Below are 15,133 nucleotides of genomic sequence, written 5' to 3' on the forward strand. Positions count from 1 at the left end.
CTCATGTCTGCTCCTTCCTGCCAGGGTGCGCTGGGGCGTGGGAGGGGGAGATTAGCTGGTTTCTTTCTCCGCAGCGGAGGCCGAGACGAGGGCAGCCACTCAGACCCGGTTACCTGGTGCTTTCTGTTCTTGAAGCTCTGTCCCAGCAGCTGCTCCACTAGCCGAGCAGGGAGGCGAGGTATTCGGGTCATGCTGCAGAGAGGGAGACAGGACGCCTGGGTCCCATTCCTGGGCTCAGTCCCATGGGAGCAGAGCAGAGCCCGGGGCCGTCTGCCCTGGGGTCCTGTCTGTGCCAGTGGCCGGTTGGGGGAAGTGTGGGACCCCTGCACTGATGAGGTCACCTGCTGGAGCCAGGTTCACACCCCGAAGCAGGAGCTTTTCTCTGGGTTATTTTGTGTAACTGGATATTTCTGTTCTCCATGAAACCATCTGCGTCCAGCTGAGGCCTTGGCCTAAATGAGAGCTTGTGGCAGAGAGTTCCAAAGGCTAATTGTGCTTCCTCTGCTACGTAAGCCAATGGCCTCCTTTCCTCAGCAGCACACAGTGAGCCAGGCTCCTGAAACCTGCCACCCCCTTCCTGCCCCCTGGCTCCCAGTCCACCACCTTCAGTCCTGCTTGGCTGCAGAGTGGGTATGGGCTGAATCCGCAGTCCTCCTGTCGTGACAGATGCTTATGGAGCCCTGGGCTGTGGGGCTGGAGCTTTGAACTGGGTCTGTGCAGTTTGCGGGAAGCTCCCCGATTGCACACAGCCTGCACACATTGCAGCGGGGCCACACAAGGAGGCTGCCAGGCCTGAAGGCGTCACTGACTGCTGTCCGAGGATGGCCAGAGCAAAGGTGGGCGCTGCCCAACAACAGACAGATCATCCCCAGGGCAACGAAAGCAGGGCCGGCATTAGGAGGTAGCAAGCAGGGGCCTAGGGGTGCCAGGGGACCATTAAAAGTCCAGTGGGCAGCGCAGCGGGGCGAAGGCAGGCTCCCTGCCTGCACGTGGTTCCCAGAAGCAGCCGGCACATCTGGCTCGTAGGGGCAGGGGCGGCCACGGGGGTCTGTGCGCTGCCTCACCCCAAGTTGTCCGGGAACGTGGCCAATGGGAGCTGCAGGGGTGGTGCCTGCAGGTGAGGGCAGCGCGCAGAGCCCCTGGCTGCACTTACACCTAGGAGCCGAACATGCCGGCCTCTTCCGGGAACCCGGCAGAGCCAGGGCAGGCGGGGAGCCTGCCTTCACCCCACTGCGCTGCCAACCGGGAACCACCTGAGGTAAGTGCCACCTAGCTGGGGCTCTCACCCTGAACCCCTCCCACATCCCAGCCCCGATCCCACACCCAACTCTCCTGCCCCATCCCAGAGCCTGCACCCCAGTCCTGAGCCCCCCCCTCCTCCACCCCAAACCCCTCATCCCTGGCCCCACCCCAGAGCCCACACTCCCAGCCGGAGCCCTCACCCCCTGCTGCACCCCAACCCCTGCCCCAGCCCAGTGAAAGTGAGCGAGGGTGGGGGAGAGTGAGTGACCGGGGGGGGCTCTTGGAAGGGGCGGGGGGTGCTAAGCTGCTCAGGCTTCAGCCCCGCACGGTGGGGCTCGGGCTTCGGCTTTCTGCCCTGGGCCCCAGGGAGCTAATGCCCCCCCCTTGAGAACAGCTGGTGTAGGGACCCCAGGGGGCAGAGTCCAGATGTGAGGGGGTTGGGGAGGATGCCCCGTGTGCTCGGTGCTGCCGGGGGGGGGGGCAGCGCTGGCTCTGGCTGGAGGGGGCTCGACACCCCCCAATGACTGAGGAGCAGCAAGACTCAGCGTTCTGCCCCGGGAAACTACATTTCCCAGAGGCCTTTGCCACAGGGACACAGCCCCGGCACTACATTCCCCAGCGGGCCCCGCGGCAGCGCCTTGCCGGGCCCCGGCACTACATTTCCCAGCGGGCCCCGCGGCAGCGTCTTGCCGGGCCCCGGCACTACATTTCCCAGCGGGCCCCGCGGCAGCGCCTTGTCGGGCCCCGGCACTACATTTCCCAGCGGGCCCCGCGCGGGCGCTGCGCGGCGGGGCGATGGCGGCGCTGGCCGGGCCTGGCGCGGGGACCCCGGGGTCCGGCGCTCGCGACCTCTTCGCCGAGGGGCTGCTGGAATTCCTGCGCCCGGCCGCGCGCCAGCTCGACTCGCACGTGCACGCGGTCAGGTGCCTGATGGGGGAGGGGGGCAGGCCCGCTGCAGCTGGGATCTAGCCCCACGGGGGGGGGCATTACATGGGCTGGGGCCCGGGGGGGCAGGCCAGCTGCAGCTGGGATCTAGCCCCACGGGGGGGGGCATTACATGGGCTAGGGCCCGGGGGGGGAAAGGAGGGGGCAGACCAGCTGCAGCTGGGATCTAGCCCCACGCGGGGGGGTTGCACGGGGGGGGCAGGCCAGCTGCAGCTGGGATCTAGCCCCATGGACTGGGGCCCAGGAGGGGGGAGGCACTGGATGGTGGGAGGTGCCGGTGGGGGGCGCTGCGATGGCTGCAGGGGAACGGGGGGCAGGCCAGCTGCAGCTGGGATCTACCCCATGGTAGGAGGAGGTTGGGCTGAGCTCAGTACCCAGTGGTGTTGGGGGCCCAGGGGCTGAGCCTGGTGCTGGGGGTTGCCCAGAGGCTCCCCGGGGGTGGGTCCGGGCAGGCCTCACTGGGCTCCCCTGGTTGGCTGGGGCTGGGGTGGGCAGCCCTTCTGGGGAGCAGCACTGATCCGTCCCCTTTGTGCTTCCCCAGGGAGAGCCAGGTGGAGCTTCGAGAGCACATCGATAACCTGGCCACAGGTGAGCCCACGTGCCGCAGGGCTGGCTGGGCAACAGGCACATCCTGCTGGGCGTGCCGCTGGCTGAGCAGCCTGAAGGGGGTGATTCCCCGGGGTGGGGTGCCTGGGCCAGAGTGGGGCACGTAGGGGAAGCAGAATCCCGGCTCGAAGTGGCACTGAGCACAGCCTGATTGTCAAGGAAGGTAACTGTTGGCCAGGGGACAAGGTTCCCCAGGGGAGCCCCTTTGCTCGGCTGGTTAGCTGCAGCCTAGGGAAATACATTGCAGGAAGGGCCTGTTGTGTTCTGCGTGGGGTTTGGGGACGGGGTGGGGGGGTGCCAGCCTGCTCCCGCCTGGCACTGTGGTGTCCCTTCCCTCAGAGCTGTGCAGGATCAATGAAGACCAGAAGGTTGCGCTCGACTTGGACCCATACGTGAAGAAGCTGCTCAACGCCCGGCGCCGAGTTGTGCTGGTCAACAATATCCTGCAGAATGCACAGGTGGGTACCTCGCCCCCTGCCAGGTGCAGCAGAGGGACCCTGCTGGGCTCTGCAGGTGGGAGGGAGTCTGAGAACAAATCCCCAAGCTTTTGAGAGACACTGAACTGATCCAGCTGCCACTGGGGACGCTGGAGGCTTGGCCTGGAGTCTGCTTCAGACCCACCCCCCACGGCTGATATGGAGGGGCTAAGAGATTGCATCGACTTCTGGCTCTGCCATCACACGCGCTTGGCTGTGGGCTGCCGGCCTGGCTCAGGATGGTGTCCGCAGACTTTGATCCCCTACCCCGTTTGCCCTGCAGAAATCGCTTGCTTCTCCTGCCTGAACAGCCTCGCTGCTCCTCTGAGGATTACTGTGCTAGGCCCTGCCCCAGAGCACTGCCCTGGGAGCTGCCTTTGGAAACTGACGGCTGCTTTCACTCCCCCCGAGGCAGCTCCAAGTTCTGGCGAGAATCCCGGGCTCCTGGTTGTCAGCCTGGGGCACTAGGAAGGCTAGAGGTGCCATCCAGAGCCTGGGTATGGGAAGGAATCCGTTTCCAAGGGACTAGGAGACTTCACCCGCTCATGCAGCTGTGGGTCTGGCAGGGCTACATGGGAAGAGGCAGCGTTTCTGCTACATGAGCATTACCTCCCCCCCACGCAGGAACGGCTGAGGAGACTCAATCACAACGTGGCCAAGGAGACTGCCCGCAGGAAGGCCATCCTGGAGGCCTCTGGCGGCTACCCCCAGGGCTCGCCCAGCAAGTGAAGCGTGGAGGCAGCCTGGCTGGAGCGTTGCTGGACTGATGGCCAGTGGATTCTAGAGCTGGTACTAGGAGTTTGGGGTGGGGGGACAGGAGCACCCCATGCAGAGCTGAAGTTAGTGGGGTGGGACTGCAGGGGAGAGATGCACAGCTGGGTGTCAAATGGACAGGTAGAGCCGCTCCCACCTTCCATGCTGCTTTCAGGGAGACCTCAGCAAGCTGGGCAGGTGACCTTTGCTAGCACCGATGCTCCATTCACAGAGCCAAGGGGCCCATGTACAATGTATTGTTAGGCTGGGAGGTGGTACAATAAAACTGCCTGTTGCTTATGACTGGTGAGTGATCTGTGGAGGGGAGTCCTGCTAGAGTGGGGTGCTCGTGGACTTGCTGCAGACTGTTCTCTCCTGCCCAGCAGAGAACACTGCTTTGACAGACACAGCATTCGGGTGGCCAAACTGACTGACCCTCTAAACTGCATACAACAGTCATGAGTTGTTCAGAGCTGGGGCCTGCCTGCTGCAAGGCAGAGGGCCGGAGCTTCCCCACCTAAGTCTGGAAGGGGGAAGGCACAGGGAGCACTGCCCACCACATTTCAACTGTACACGTGTCGCAGGTGGCTCCTGAGCCAGGGTTCGGCCACCCTAGATCGAGAGGAAAGCGAAAGCCTTGCTCAAGTGCAGATCCCTTAGTAAAAAGAACAGGAGTACTTGTGGCACTGTGGAGACCATCCCGCAGTGTCTTGTCATGCTGGGTGGAGACCCAGCATGAGATGAGCAGGCTGCTTTCCCAAAGCCCCCAGGCGTGAAGTGCAGCTCTAGAGTGGATGGATGGACCAGTTTCAGCTCCTCCAAGATCTGGAATCCCCCCCAGGCCTCTGCCTGGGGAGAGGAGAAGGTTGTTTGCCCACATACAAATCAGAGGAGAGGCACTTAAAAGGAGGAACCATTTTAATATAACCTATAAAAACCAAGACAAAATACGAAGGACTCTTCCCGTCGTTCGGTGAGATGGATGGGCAAGGACAGGCTTGGGCCTAGACGAGATTCTTCATGTGCTTCAGCCAGTAGGGGTCAAACTGCGAGAGCCAAGCAAACACCACATCAAAATGCAGGTGAGGCTGGAGCTTGTACCAGCCTTTTCAGAGTGCTCAGGTGCAGAGGGGAGTCCTGAGCTTAGAGCTGGCTGTCCCAGTGAGGTACAGCAGCTCCTATCACCTGTTTCCCAGGGAGCTGGCCTGGTCACATTAACTGGGGCTCCCCAGCCAAGCACAGAGGTTCCCGATAGTCCTGCACCCCAGCCAGCTTAAGTTTAGGGACTTCCCTGCAGTGTTAGACTCAGATGCTGCAGGTAAGAAGCCACCTGAGCAGCAGCAAGTTGGACCATTAGTTTCCACTTACGGTCTCAGGCATTACAGGTAGGAGGTTGCGTTTAGAAGTGGGATGGGAATGGTGCAGCCCCAGACACTGGAACCAGGCTGAGACCCTTGAGTTCCAGGTAGACACGCCCCTCAGACACCACTTGCCTGTCTTCACCTGTGCAGGTCACTCCTGAGTCTCCATGCTCTCCTCCTCCTCTCCTGCAGCTGTTTCTTCTTGATTCTCCTCTTCCTCCTCCCCTTCCTTCTTCTCTGGAGGCTTCTCATAAGCCTTCTCTGAAGGGGTGACTATCACCCCGTCCCAAGTGGACATTTCAGAGGCCAGGTCTGGAAAGCAAACAGAAGAAGCCATGTCAGCGTGCAGGGCAGGGTCCTACCAGCCTAAGATTGCCAGCTCCCTAACCCCAGGACATTCCTCAGAGCGGTGCCGGTAACAAGTGCTGAGTGGGGAGGAGACCAGCTGAACCCACCCAGAGCCCCCTGCCATTTCTCCTCCCGCTGCAGCTGTTACAGGAAGCTGACAGCAGACCCCTAGCGACTTACACTTACCAACTGGCATCAGCAGGCCCCTTACATTTGGGCACTTCTTTCCTCAAGGGCAAGTTGTCAGGTTGCAAGGCAAGGCAAGAGGCTGCTCCAAGTTCTAGCAACACCCCCTGCCCCAATGCAGGGACCAGGCCTATCCTTGTCACTGGCTGGGTGTGCCTCCGTGCTTGATTTGCTGAGTCTGCCCAAGTCAAGCCATGTGGGATTGGTCTATTCCGCCATATGCTCAGGTAAGGCCCCCCTGCCCCAAGTTTCCTTAAGTCTTCAACCTTCCACAGTCTCCCTGAGGTGTCTCCAAATAAAGCCCCAGCACTTCCTGGCCATGCGGACCAGTAGTCATGAGCCACTGAGCTCCTACTTACAGCTGGCATCCCCCTCTTGTCCAAGGATCTTCCTGTAACCTCCGTGCGAGAGGATTCGGACGAGCGTCTGTGCCGTGTAACACACCATGTCCTATGACAGGAGTAGAGAATGAATGCACGCGACAGAGTCCCCCGCACTGGGAGGAGAGCCCTTCTGACTGGCTCTCCTGCTGGCGTTGTATCAGATACATCATCCAGGCATTAGTGTGTTTGGCTCAGCCCACCACACGCTCTCAGCATAGCCTTGTTTTAGCCATAGGAGCCTGATATGACTGCCCCATGCTACAGTAACCCAGCGCTGCTTTGTGTGCACAGGGCTACGGCTTGGCTCCTCTCCCCAGGACGGGTGACATGAAGACTTGTTTGCTCTTCCCTCGTTTACAGTTTAATTGAATTAAGACTTGGGCTCTGCAGGTCTTTGCTTTGACACAGTGAGCCACGCTCCTGCCTCTGAACTGCATCCCACTACCAAGACTGGCTGAAGTGGCAGCTTCCCAGAGTATTGCCTCAGGGCTCCTAAACCCTCTTTCATGCTGTACCCAAGGTCACAGCACCCTCCTGATCTAACCCCCGTGACAGGAACGGTTGAGCCCCAGGCTGGAAGCCCCTGGGGATAAACGCAGCCAGAAAACCCACTAGCTCATTTTCAAACAGCAAGTTGCACTTCCAGCAGTTTTACCCCTTTACAGAATGCCATGGGGCCAGGATATCCCCACCACCCCAGCCTCAGGGAGGCTGCATACACAAAGGTTAGTTCACCTGTTGTTCCAGGGTCATGACTGTATGGACTCTGAAGTTGCCACTCTCGCAGGGATCGGTGATCCCAACCGATCCCGGAAGGAACAGCCCAGCCGCCAGGATCTGAAGGCAGCGCCTGTGGGGCAGTCAGGTGTTAGCAACATAGACAGTTCCCCAGCACAGTTGTCTCGCTGAGATCCTGGGTGAGTCACCACTGTGGCATAGGATACGTTTATAGCACTAGGCGCTAAGGAAAGTGGTCCAAGGTAGCACACTCCTAACATGGCGTAAATGTGTGTGGCAGCAACTCACGGGTGTTCGCAATAGGCCGTGAGTTTGCTTTGTCACCATATTTGGAAGGATTTAGACCTGAGAGCTCAAGGTAAGAAGTCCTGCGTTAATGGTACTGGCCAATGCCGTAATTACATTCACGCAGCAGCAACCTGCTCGTTTCAGGAGGTTCTGAAGAAGTGACAAGGGAGCTCACGCAGCATGAAACAGTCTTGAGAAAGCAGAGCCCACGGCACCAGCAGCGCCGGCAAGATTTCTACGCTGACATTCGCTTTAGCTGCAGCACACGTACCTGTATGCGACGTTGAGAGCCAAGGGCTGCCTGGTAGGGTTGTTCATCACAGCATAGTGCCCCTGAAGGTAGGGGAGGAAGTTGTTAGACACAAGGGAGTGTTTATGAAAGATCAGTTTTAAGGCTCCTGTGCCTGCAGGAAGTGACAATCTGTGGGATTTGACTGCTTGAGCTGCTGCTGGGATTCGGAGTCAGGGGCTGCAGACCCACCAAATCCCTCCGAACATTGGCCAGGGAAGCCACAGTAGCACAGCAGATCAAAGAGTCTATATGGAATCTGTGCCTTTTAGATCAAAGCCCCCTTCCACTCACGTACCAGAAGGTCGAGGATCCATGGAGTGAGGGGCTCGAAGCCAGGGAATCGGATTCTCAAGTCCTTCAGCAATCGGATTAAGACTTTCACCCTGAAAGATGACGGTTTACAAGGACAATGCTCAGAGGGTTTCACAGGACTCGGACCTCTCACTGGCTGCCAAGGCCAGTCTAGAGTATTAGGGATGGGGCTGCTTTGGGGGCCTGGGCTCAGGTGCTGCACCTCTGCCCAGGATCAGCTCTGGAAGAACCCAAAGATTTTCCTCTACTAGCCAACACTTCGTCAGAAAGGGTTGGCTATGCAGGAGCAGGGGAGGCAAACCCGGGCGGGGTGGTGACCTGCATGGATCCAAGCAAAGCCAGATTGCTACGTGCCTGCAATATGAGAGCTGGGCTTGAGCTCCGGTGTTGTGTGTCTGGCTAGACAGGGCTATGTCACATCACTGCCTCAAGGAGTAGGGGACTGTGATGCAGTAGGGACTGTCTGTGTGGGGAGTGGGAGAGCAGGGGAGGACTTTAGGGGATGGACGATGCCAGAGCCTGTAACCTGAGCTAGGTAAGGGAGGGGAAAGGTCAACACCTTTGCCCGGGAAGGGGACAAAGGAAGGGAGTGGCAGGAGGGAAGCAGTTTGAGTTTGGGCTTGGGGCTGTGTGGGCGGAATTCAGGGGATCCTAGCTAGGATCCAAGCACCCTGAAAGCCCAGAAGGACTCGAGGGAGGGGTCCTGACTGTGCCTGCAAGCTCTGCTGTAACCTGTGATCCTGTTGTCCAATAAACCTTCTGTTTTACTGGCTGGCTGAGAGTCACTGTGGGTCCCAGGAAGAGGGGTGCAGGGCCGGACTCCCCCACACTCCGTGACAGGGACTGGTGATGAAAGCCCTTCCCCAGAGGGGAAACAGCCTGTTCACTGCATACAGGGAAGGCTAGGTCAGTAAGGCCTCCCAGCTGCAGAGAAACTTACGTGGACTGAGAAGCGTTCTCTTCAAACCAGCGAGCATGTCGGATGGCAGCCAGGGCGCTCTGCAGCACTTTGATATCCACTGGAAGAGGAGAGGTAGGCAGGTTTGATTCAGAACATTTGAGGAGAGTCAGCCCGCAGTAAAGCAAGCTGCTCCCCATGCTCCTGTAAACATGCTCTGGATTGTCACAGCTGTGGGGTGCATAATCAGAAAGCAAGCTGCACCCCGCCCCCCAAATCCTCCAGCAGGGCTGTGGGTAAACAGGGTGGACAAATAGAAGCTCCCCATCCCCACACGCTAACTAAGCGGCCAAATAAGTTCTGAGAGGTTTCCTTACAGTGGAGCTCTGGGTCCAGCTTGCGAAGGTTGGGGGGCACGGTGGTAATGAGGATCTTCACCGTGGCATCAGCAGAGCTAATCTCAAAGCCAGTCTCATTGGTTAACATGGTCAGGACTGAGGGAGAAAGACCAAGACAGTTACTGAGAGGGGGTCATGAGACCCCACAGATCCCACACAGCTAAGCCCAAGACATCGAAGGCAAATAGAAGCAAAGAGGCTGGTCTCAGCCTTGACATTACGGTGGTTTTCCGTTAGCTATCTCCGCTTTGCACTGGTTTGTGCATGAAGGAACCCCTGCCACAGGGAGTCTATGGGGACTGTCTCCCTATTTATCAGGGAACATCAGTGTCACTGCTTCTGCTCATCTGCATCCCCTTCACATCACACTGCAAGTTAAATTACTGACCTTCAGTAGGATCCTGTGCTCTCAGGCTTTCCACCACTTTGTTTCCTAAGGCAGCAACAGCTTCCACTAGAGAGAGAAATGAAATACAGAGTTACGTTCATTCTGGCCACTGCCCCCAGTCAGCCACGGAGGAGAAGCCAATACTTACACGTAGGCAAGATTTTCAGGATCACTACCAGATCGGCCACGTTGTGCCCCGTTGTCATGGTGCCCTTCTTGTAGGACCCCACCTGGCGGACTTCTTCGATTTGCTGGTTTACGGGAGCAAACCAAGAGTTAATGCCATCAACTCCACTTGTGTGGGTCCCCTTATGCACCCCACCCTCCAGAGGGGAGATGGACTCCAGTCAGACCAAAGAAAGCCAGTTTAATACTAGTTATGCCTCCAATACTCTGATCTTGTACTGAGGCAGGAGAATCAAGAGCAACTCAATCAGAACATGACAGTCTCCCTGATCTGCTGGCACATCTTGTTGGATAGATTCTCCAAACAAACTCGTCTGACTCACCACTTCGAAAGTTCCTGGTGCTACGATCAGGTTGTCAATCACATTGTTTATTTTAGTCACCAGGGAAAGAATGGAAGCCTGAAAAGGAATCCGAGAAAGTGGTTGTAGCAGCAACAGACTGACTGGAGTCTTGAGACACCAAGCTAAATACACAAGCTTTGGAAGGATACGACTTAGACAACCCCCGTACAAGGGATGCAACAGACAGGTTAGTTCAAGTGTGTTTAGATGCCACTTTCCAAATAATGTTGCATTTTCCCTCACCAGCATCCTACTGCAGGCTACAATACCCACCCCAGGACGTGCATCTCCCACAGGCTACGGAGCTAGCCCTCCCTTTCTACGAAGATCATTTCTTGTACTCCTTACAACCGTGAGAAAGTTAACACTCTACTGAAAGCAACCTGGCAACGCCTTGAACTCCTTCGGACACGTTTTCAATGGCAAACCCATTCAGTTTAGAATGGGTCCCACCTAAGCAAACCCACGCATGCTTTATTCACCTGTTCCGCAGAATTGGGAGCCAGATCCTGGTTTCTCTTCAGCAAGGCTTCACTGAAGGCAGTCTCATCTGGGGCAGGTTTCACACGAGGGAAGGCCATTTCACACTGAAACGAGAGTAGACAGACATCAGACTGCTGGTGTGCCAGTGAGACAAGGTCTTCAGAGTGGCTCGTTTACCAGCAAGAAAATGATTATTCCATTTAACTCCACTATTTACATCCATTAGTCACTTCAATGTATTTCCTTCTGCTAATGGCAGTTCCACTGTAGCAGTCAAGTTGGGCATTTCATTTTTAGTGGGTTTTGAGTGGAGCAGGGAAACCTTCAGTCCTGCCTACATATCTTCCCTGGGGCTCAAACAACAGAGAATCACTAGAATTGGTGCATTACCACCACAAAGCACGTGTTCTATACAGAGCTGATTGGGAACCAAGAGCTATGAAAAGACAGTTGCGAGAAGCTGGATTAAAAAAAATTCTGAAGAATCCATCCTGAAAAGCCTTATTAGTAAAAGGAGGCAAAAAAAAGGAAACTCATCAGCTGCTGTACCTACGCTCGGAACATATATCCAAAGCTTATAACTGTTGTGACAGGGTGTGCAGCCCCACCTTTGAAGGCAGGGAACCCATTAATCCCTTCTCCTTGGCAAGGACCACACCTGTGTATCTTTACTGCAGAGGCACTCGAGAGGATGGAAACAGTCGTAAGGAAGGGGAAACCTCCCCAATAAAAGGAAGTAGATCAAGCAGTCCTGTTAATCCTGAGAAGGGCCAAGACCAGGAAGTCTGGAGGATACACTGATTTCTTCTGGGAACTTGGCCAAGGTAACTCATGCTTTGTTTGGACTATTGGCAGCAGAGTTGGGAAGAGAAATTTTCTCCTGTGTTTGGATCTTAAAGGATGGGCCATATGTCACGATAAGAACCAGCTCTCCCCAGTCTCTTTACCCTTCACCTTGTGCCTCCACTGCCATTTGCCACACCCTGACAGCCATGGTAACCACTTATGGTCACTTTGATTACTTCAAATTAACCAAAAAAAAATCAAACAGCAGGTCTGGCTTTCAGCAAACTTTCTGTCTCATACTAGACTACCAGCAGTTAAGCTATTAGATGCCACAGCCTGCAGAGTTTGTACTGGGAGCTTTATGGGTGTGTCTTCACAGCAGTTTGCTCACGTTACCCCAACTTTATTCTTGTCCACACACAGGAGGGTCCAGCTCAAATTATGTGGTGGTTTGAACTCCCAGCTAGCCCATGAATGGCTAAGTGCAGTGAGGAGGCCACAGCTCAAGTTACAAAAAGCCAGCAGCAGCTAATCCAATCACTCTGGGTAACTGAATGGTTTGAAGTGTGGCTGCTCTGAGTCGCACTGGAGCTATTAAGGTAGATTAGCCTAATTGCAGTTAACTCAGGTATGCTAACTGTGCTGTGAAAACACACCTTAAACTCAGTTTATTTTTAAACCAAGAATATAATTGCAATACAACATTCCTGCACCTGGTTTATACAGCCAATGCCATGGACTGGCTAAACCAAGCCAGGTTACTCACCACATAGAAGTCAAAGGGGATGTGTGGCACAAAGGGCCTGAACCTGAAAAAGAAAAAGCCAAAGGTGAGTTCTTATGACAACGTCAACCAGTCACTGCTGGGTGATAACCGGGCAGACACCATACACCAGACTGAACCACTAGTCCATCCAATCCTACACCTCTGTTGGGAGGGTGTGCTAGAGAAAAGCAAACCCTTCTTCCCAGCATCTCATGGGAGGACCTCTCACCCCGTTGGACAAGCTGAAATTCCTTTTTACCTGGGAGACAGTAAGTTTAACGTTTAATACATTGGCTTAGACTCTTGCCATAGAGAATGGGGCCATCAAGATTCACCAGCAACTGTGCAGCAGTATTACTAGAGAAGGTTGTTTGAAGGGGGGTGGGAGGGTTGTCAATCAACTGTTTATCAGTTTAGAATGGGTCCCACCTAAGCAAAGCTCTGAATAGGCTTTAGGACCGCTCTTGCCTGTGCAGTACGTAGTTAGGGATCTCATCCACATGCTGGATCCTAGCGTTAGGAAGGTTATAGGGTTTTGCTTCATAGCATATGGACAAAGCTGCACTTTCCCTCTACCTCCTACTGGTTTGCAACAAGTTGGTGGCCGGCCCCCAATCCAGAAGTGGCTGCATTTCAGCAATATTTTGCCTCTACAGCATGACAAGCTAAGACGCGCCGCACCTCCCCACGGGAGGGGGGCACTGGATTTCTGGATGGTGATGCTCACAGCTGCAGCCCAGCCCCTACTTCCGCCCCGGGGCTGGTTCGCTCGGAGAGCGGCACTTACCCACTGCCAGGGCCGCCCCTGGAGCCAAAACGCCCGCCACGGCCACGGCCTCGATCACCCCTGGGGAAGGATGAGAGCCCCATGTCAGCAGAGCAAGGGGTCTGCAGACCCCACCTTGAGAGAGGAACTCCACACACTCCATGGGGGCAGCTCGCCCACCCTCGGGGAAGCCCTCTGGATCCATCCCCCTCATTCAACACCGCCCGTCCCCCTCCCCCTGGGCCCAGACCCCGCCCCCCGTATCTTCCCCCAGGCAGCCCCTGGATCCACCCCCCAGGCCCAGACCCTGACCCCCCGTATCTTCCCCCAGGCAGCCCCTGGATCCACCCCCCGGGCCCAGACCCCGATCCCCCCCCGTATCTCCCCCAGGCAGCCCCTGGATCCGGCCCCCGGGCCCAGACCCTGACCCCCCCCCCCAGTATCTCCCCCAGGCAGCCCCTGGATCCACCCCCTGGGCCCAGACCCCGATCCCCCCCCAGTATCTCCCCCCAGGCAGCCCCTGGATCCGCCCCCCGGACCCAGACCCTGACCCCCCCCCAGTATCTCCCCCCAGGCAGCCCCTGGATCCACCCCCCGGGCCCAGACCCTGACCCCCCCCAGTATCTCCCCTAGGCAGCCCCTGGATCCACCCCCCGACCCCCCCCGTATCTCCCCCAGGCAGCCCCTGGATCCACCCCCCAGGCCCAGACCCTGACCCCCCGCCAGTATCTTCCCCCAGGCAGCCCCTGGATCCACCCCCGGGGCCCAGACCCTGACCCCCCCAGTATCTCCCCCAGGCAGCCCCTGGATCCACCCCCCAGGCCCAGACCCTGACCCCCCCAGTATCTCCCCCAGGCAGCCCCTGGATCCACCCCCCGACCCCCCCCCGTATCTCCCCCAGGCAGCCCCTGGATCCACCCCCCAGTATCTCCCCCAGGCAGCCCCTGGATCCGCCCCCCGGGCCCAGACCCCCCCCAGGCAGCCCCCGGCTCCAGTCCCAACCCCGGCGCTGCAGCCCGCGGGGGCCGGGCCCGGGCCCGAGCCTGGCCGCCCCTCACCTCATGGCGCCGCTGAACCCGAACAATGGAACCCGCCGCTGTGCAGAGGAGAAGCCGCCGGCTCGCGTCGCTCACCCTCCAAGAAGCTGCCCGCCTATTGGCTGCGCGCCGCCTCCCGCGCGACCAGCCCCAGAGGCCCCTCTCCGATTCCGGCTTTGCCATTGGTCTTCTCGCCTAACTGTCGTGACGCGCCGAGAGGCGTCAGAGCGTCGGCCAATCACAGGCCGTCCCGGGGCGGGACCGTTGGAGAGCTGGAGCGCCGAGCGGCTTGTGCCCCGATTGGCCGCGCTCTGCACTGACGGGGAATGACCGCCAGGTGGGGAGGTGGAAAAGAACCGGTAGGAGGCGCGCCGGGTGCGCATGCGTGTGTGTCACTCACTGTAGCGCACAGCGATATGTAGGCGCTTGAGGCGAGCTCTGAGCGCGCAGCAGAGTGGCGCAGCGGAAGCGTGCTGGGCCCATAACCCAGAGGTCGATGGATCGAAACCATCCTCTGCTAGGCCACGTATTTTGGCGCCGCGCTCTCCCTTGCTGCAGGGCAGTAACCAGCCCGCTCTTTTACTCCCCAGCCGTTTGCTGGTGACCTCACCACCCTGCAGACGTTCCTTTGTGACGTCATCACCGGTGTTACCGTGCTGCGGTGTTTGCATATGATGTCACTGCACTGATTTTTGGCTGAGTGTCACCGTGCAATGGCATCTGGCTGTGATGTCCTTGTTCGGGTGTGATGTCACTGTGTGGTGTCCGGGTATGATGTCATTGTTCGGATGTGACATCACTGTGCCGGTGTTGATGTGCAATGGTTCTCTCTGTGACGTTAGTGGTCGGGTGTGACATCACTGTCCCAGTGTCACTGTGTGGTGTCCGGGTATGATGTCATTGTTCAGGTGTTACATCACTGTGCCGGTGTTGATGTGCAATGGTTCTCTCTGTGATGTTAGTGGTCGGGTGTGACATTACTGTGCCGGTGTCACCGCGCAGTGTCCGGGTATGATGTCATTGTTCGGGTGTGACATCACTGTGCCGATGTTGATGTGCAGTGGTTCTCTCTGTGATGTTAGTGGTTGGGTGTGACATCACTGTGCCGGTGTCACCGCGCAGTGTCTGGGTATGATGTCATTGTTCAGGTG

At 57.5% G+C, this 15,133-nt stretch overlaps 2 protein-coding genes and 1 non-coding gene across 3 annotated transcripts; 2 read left to right on the forward strand and 1 right to left on the reverse strand.

The window, feature by feature from the left end:
• Positions 1–2,027: 2,027 nt before the first annotated feature.
• Positions 2,028–4,325, forward strand: SNAPIN (SNAP associated protein). The gene is made up of 4 exons (XM_050930721.1): positions 2,028–2,165; positions 2,729–2,775; positions 3,133–3,251; positions 3,894–4,325. Exons 1-4 carry the CDS (start codon positions 2,038–2,040, stop codon positions 3,996–3,998), a joined length of 399 nt encoding a protein of 132 aa, XP_050786678.1. The 5' UTR covers positions 2,028–2,037; the 3' UTR covers positions 3,999–4,325.
• Positions 4,326–4,922: 597 nt separating this feature from the next.
• Positions 4,923–14,090, reverse strand: ILF2 (interleukin enhancer binding factor 2). The gene is made up of 15 exons (XM_050930717.1): positions 14,004–14,090; positions 12,967–13,026; positions 12,180–12,222; positions 10,627–10,731; positions 10,124–10,201; positions 9,763–9,865; positions 9,615–9,680; positions 9,206–9,322; positions 8,871–8,949; positions 7,914–8,001; positions 7,598–7,659; positions 7,036–7,150; positions 6,277–6,367; positions 5,526–5,695; positions 4,923–5,068 (listed from the first exon to the last, which is right to left on the reverse strand). Exons 1-14 carry the CDS (start codon positions 14,006–14,008, stop codon positions 5,535–5,537), a joined length of 1,173 nt encoding a protein of 390 aa, XP_050786674.1. The 5' UTR covers positions 14,009–14,090; the 3' UTR covers positions 4,923–5,068; positions 5,526–5,534.
• Positions 14,091–14,430: 340 nt separating this feature from the next.
• On the forward strand, positions 14,431–14,502 carry TRNAM-CAU (transfer RNA methionine (anticodon CAU)). Its single transcript has one exon. It is a non-coding gene; the product is annotated as a tRNA-Met (tRNA).
• Positions 14,503–15,133: the final 631 nt, after the last annotated feature.

This window comes from Gopherus flavomarginatus, chromosome 20 (assembly GCF_025201925.1).
Source record: "Gopherus flavomarginatus isolate rGopFla2 chromosome 20, rGopFla2.mat.asm, whole genome shotgun sequence".
Lineage (NCBI taxonomy): Eukaryota > Metazoa > Chordata > Testudines > Testudinidae > Gopherus > Gopherus flavomarginatus.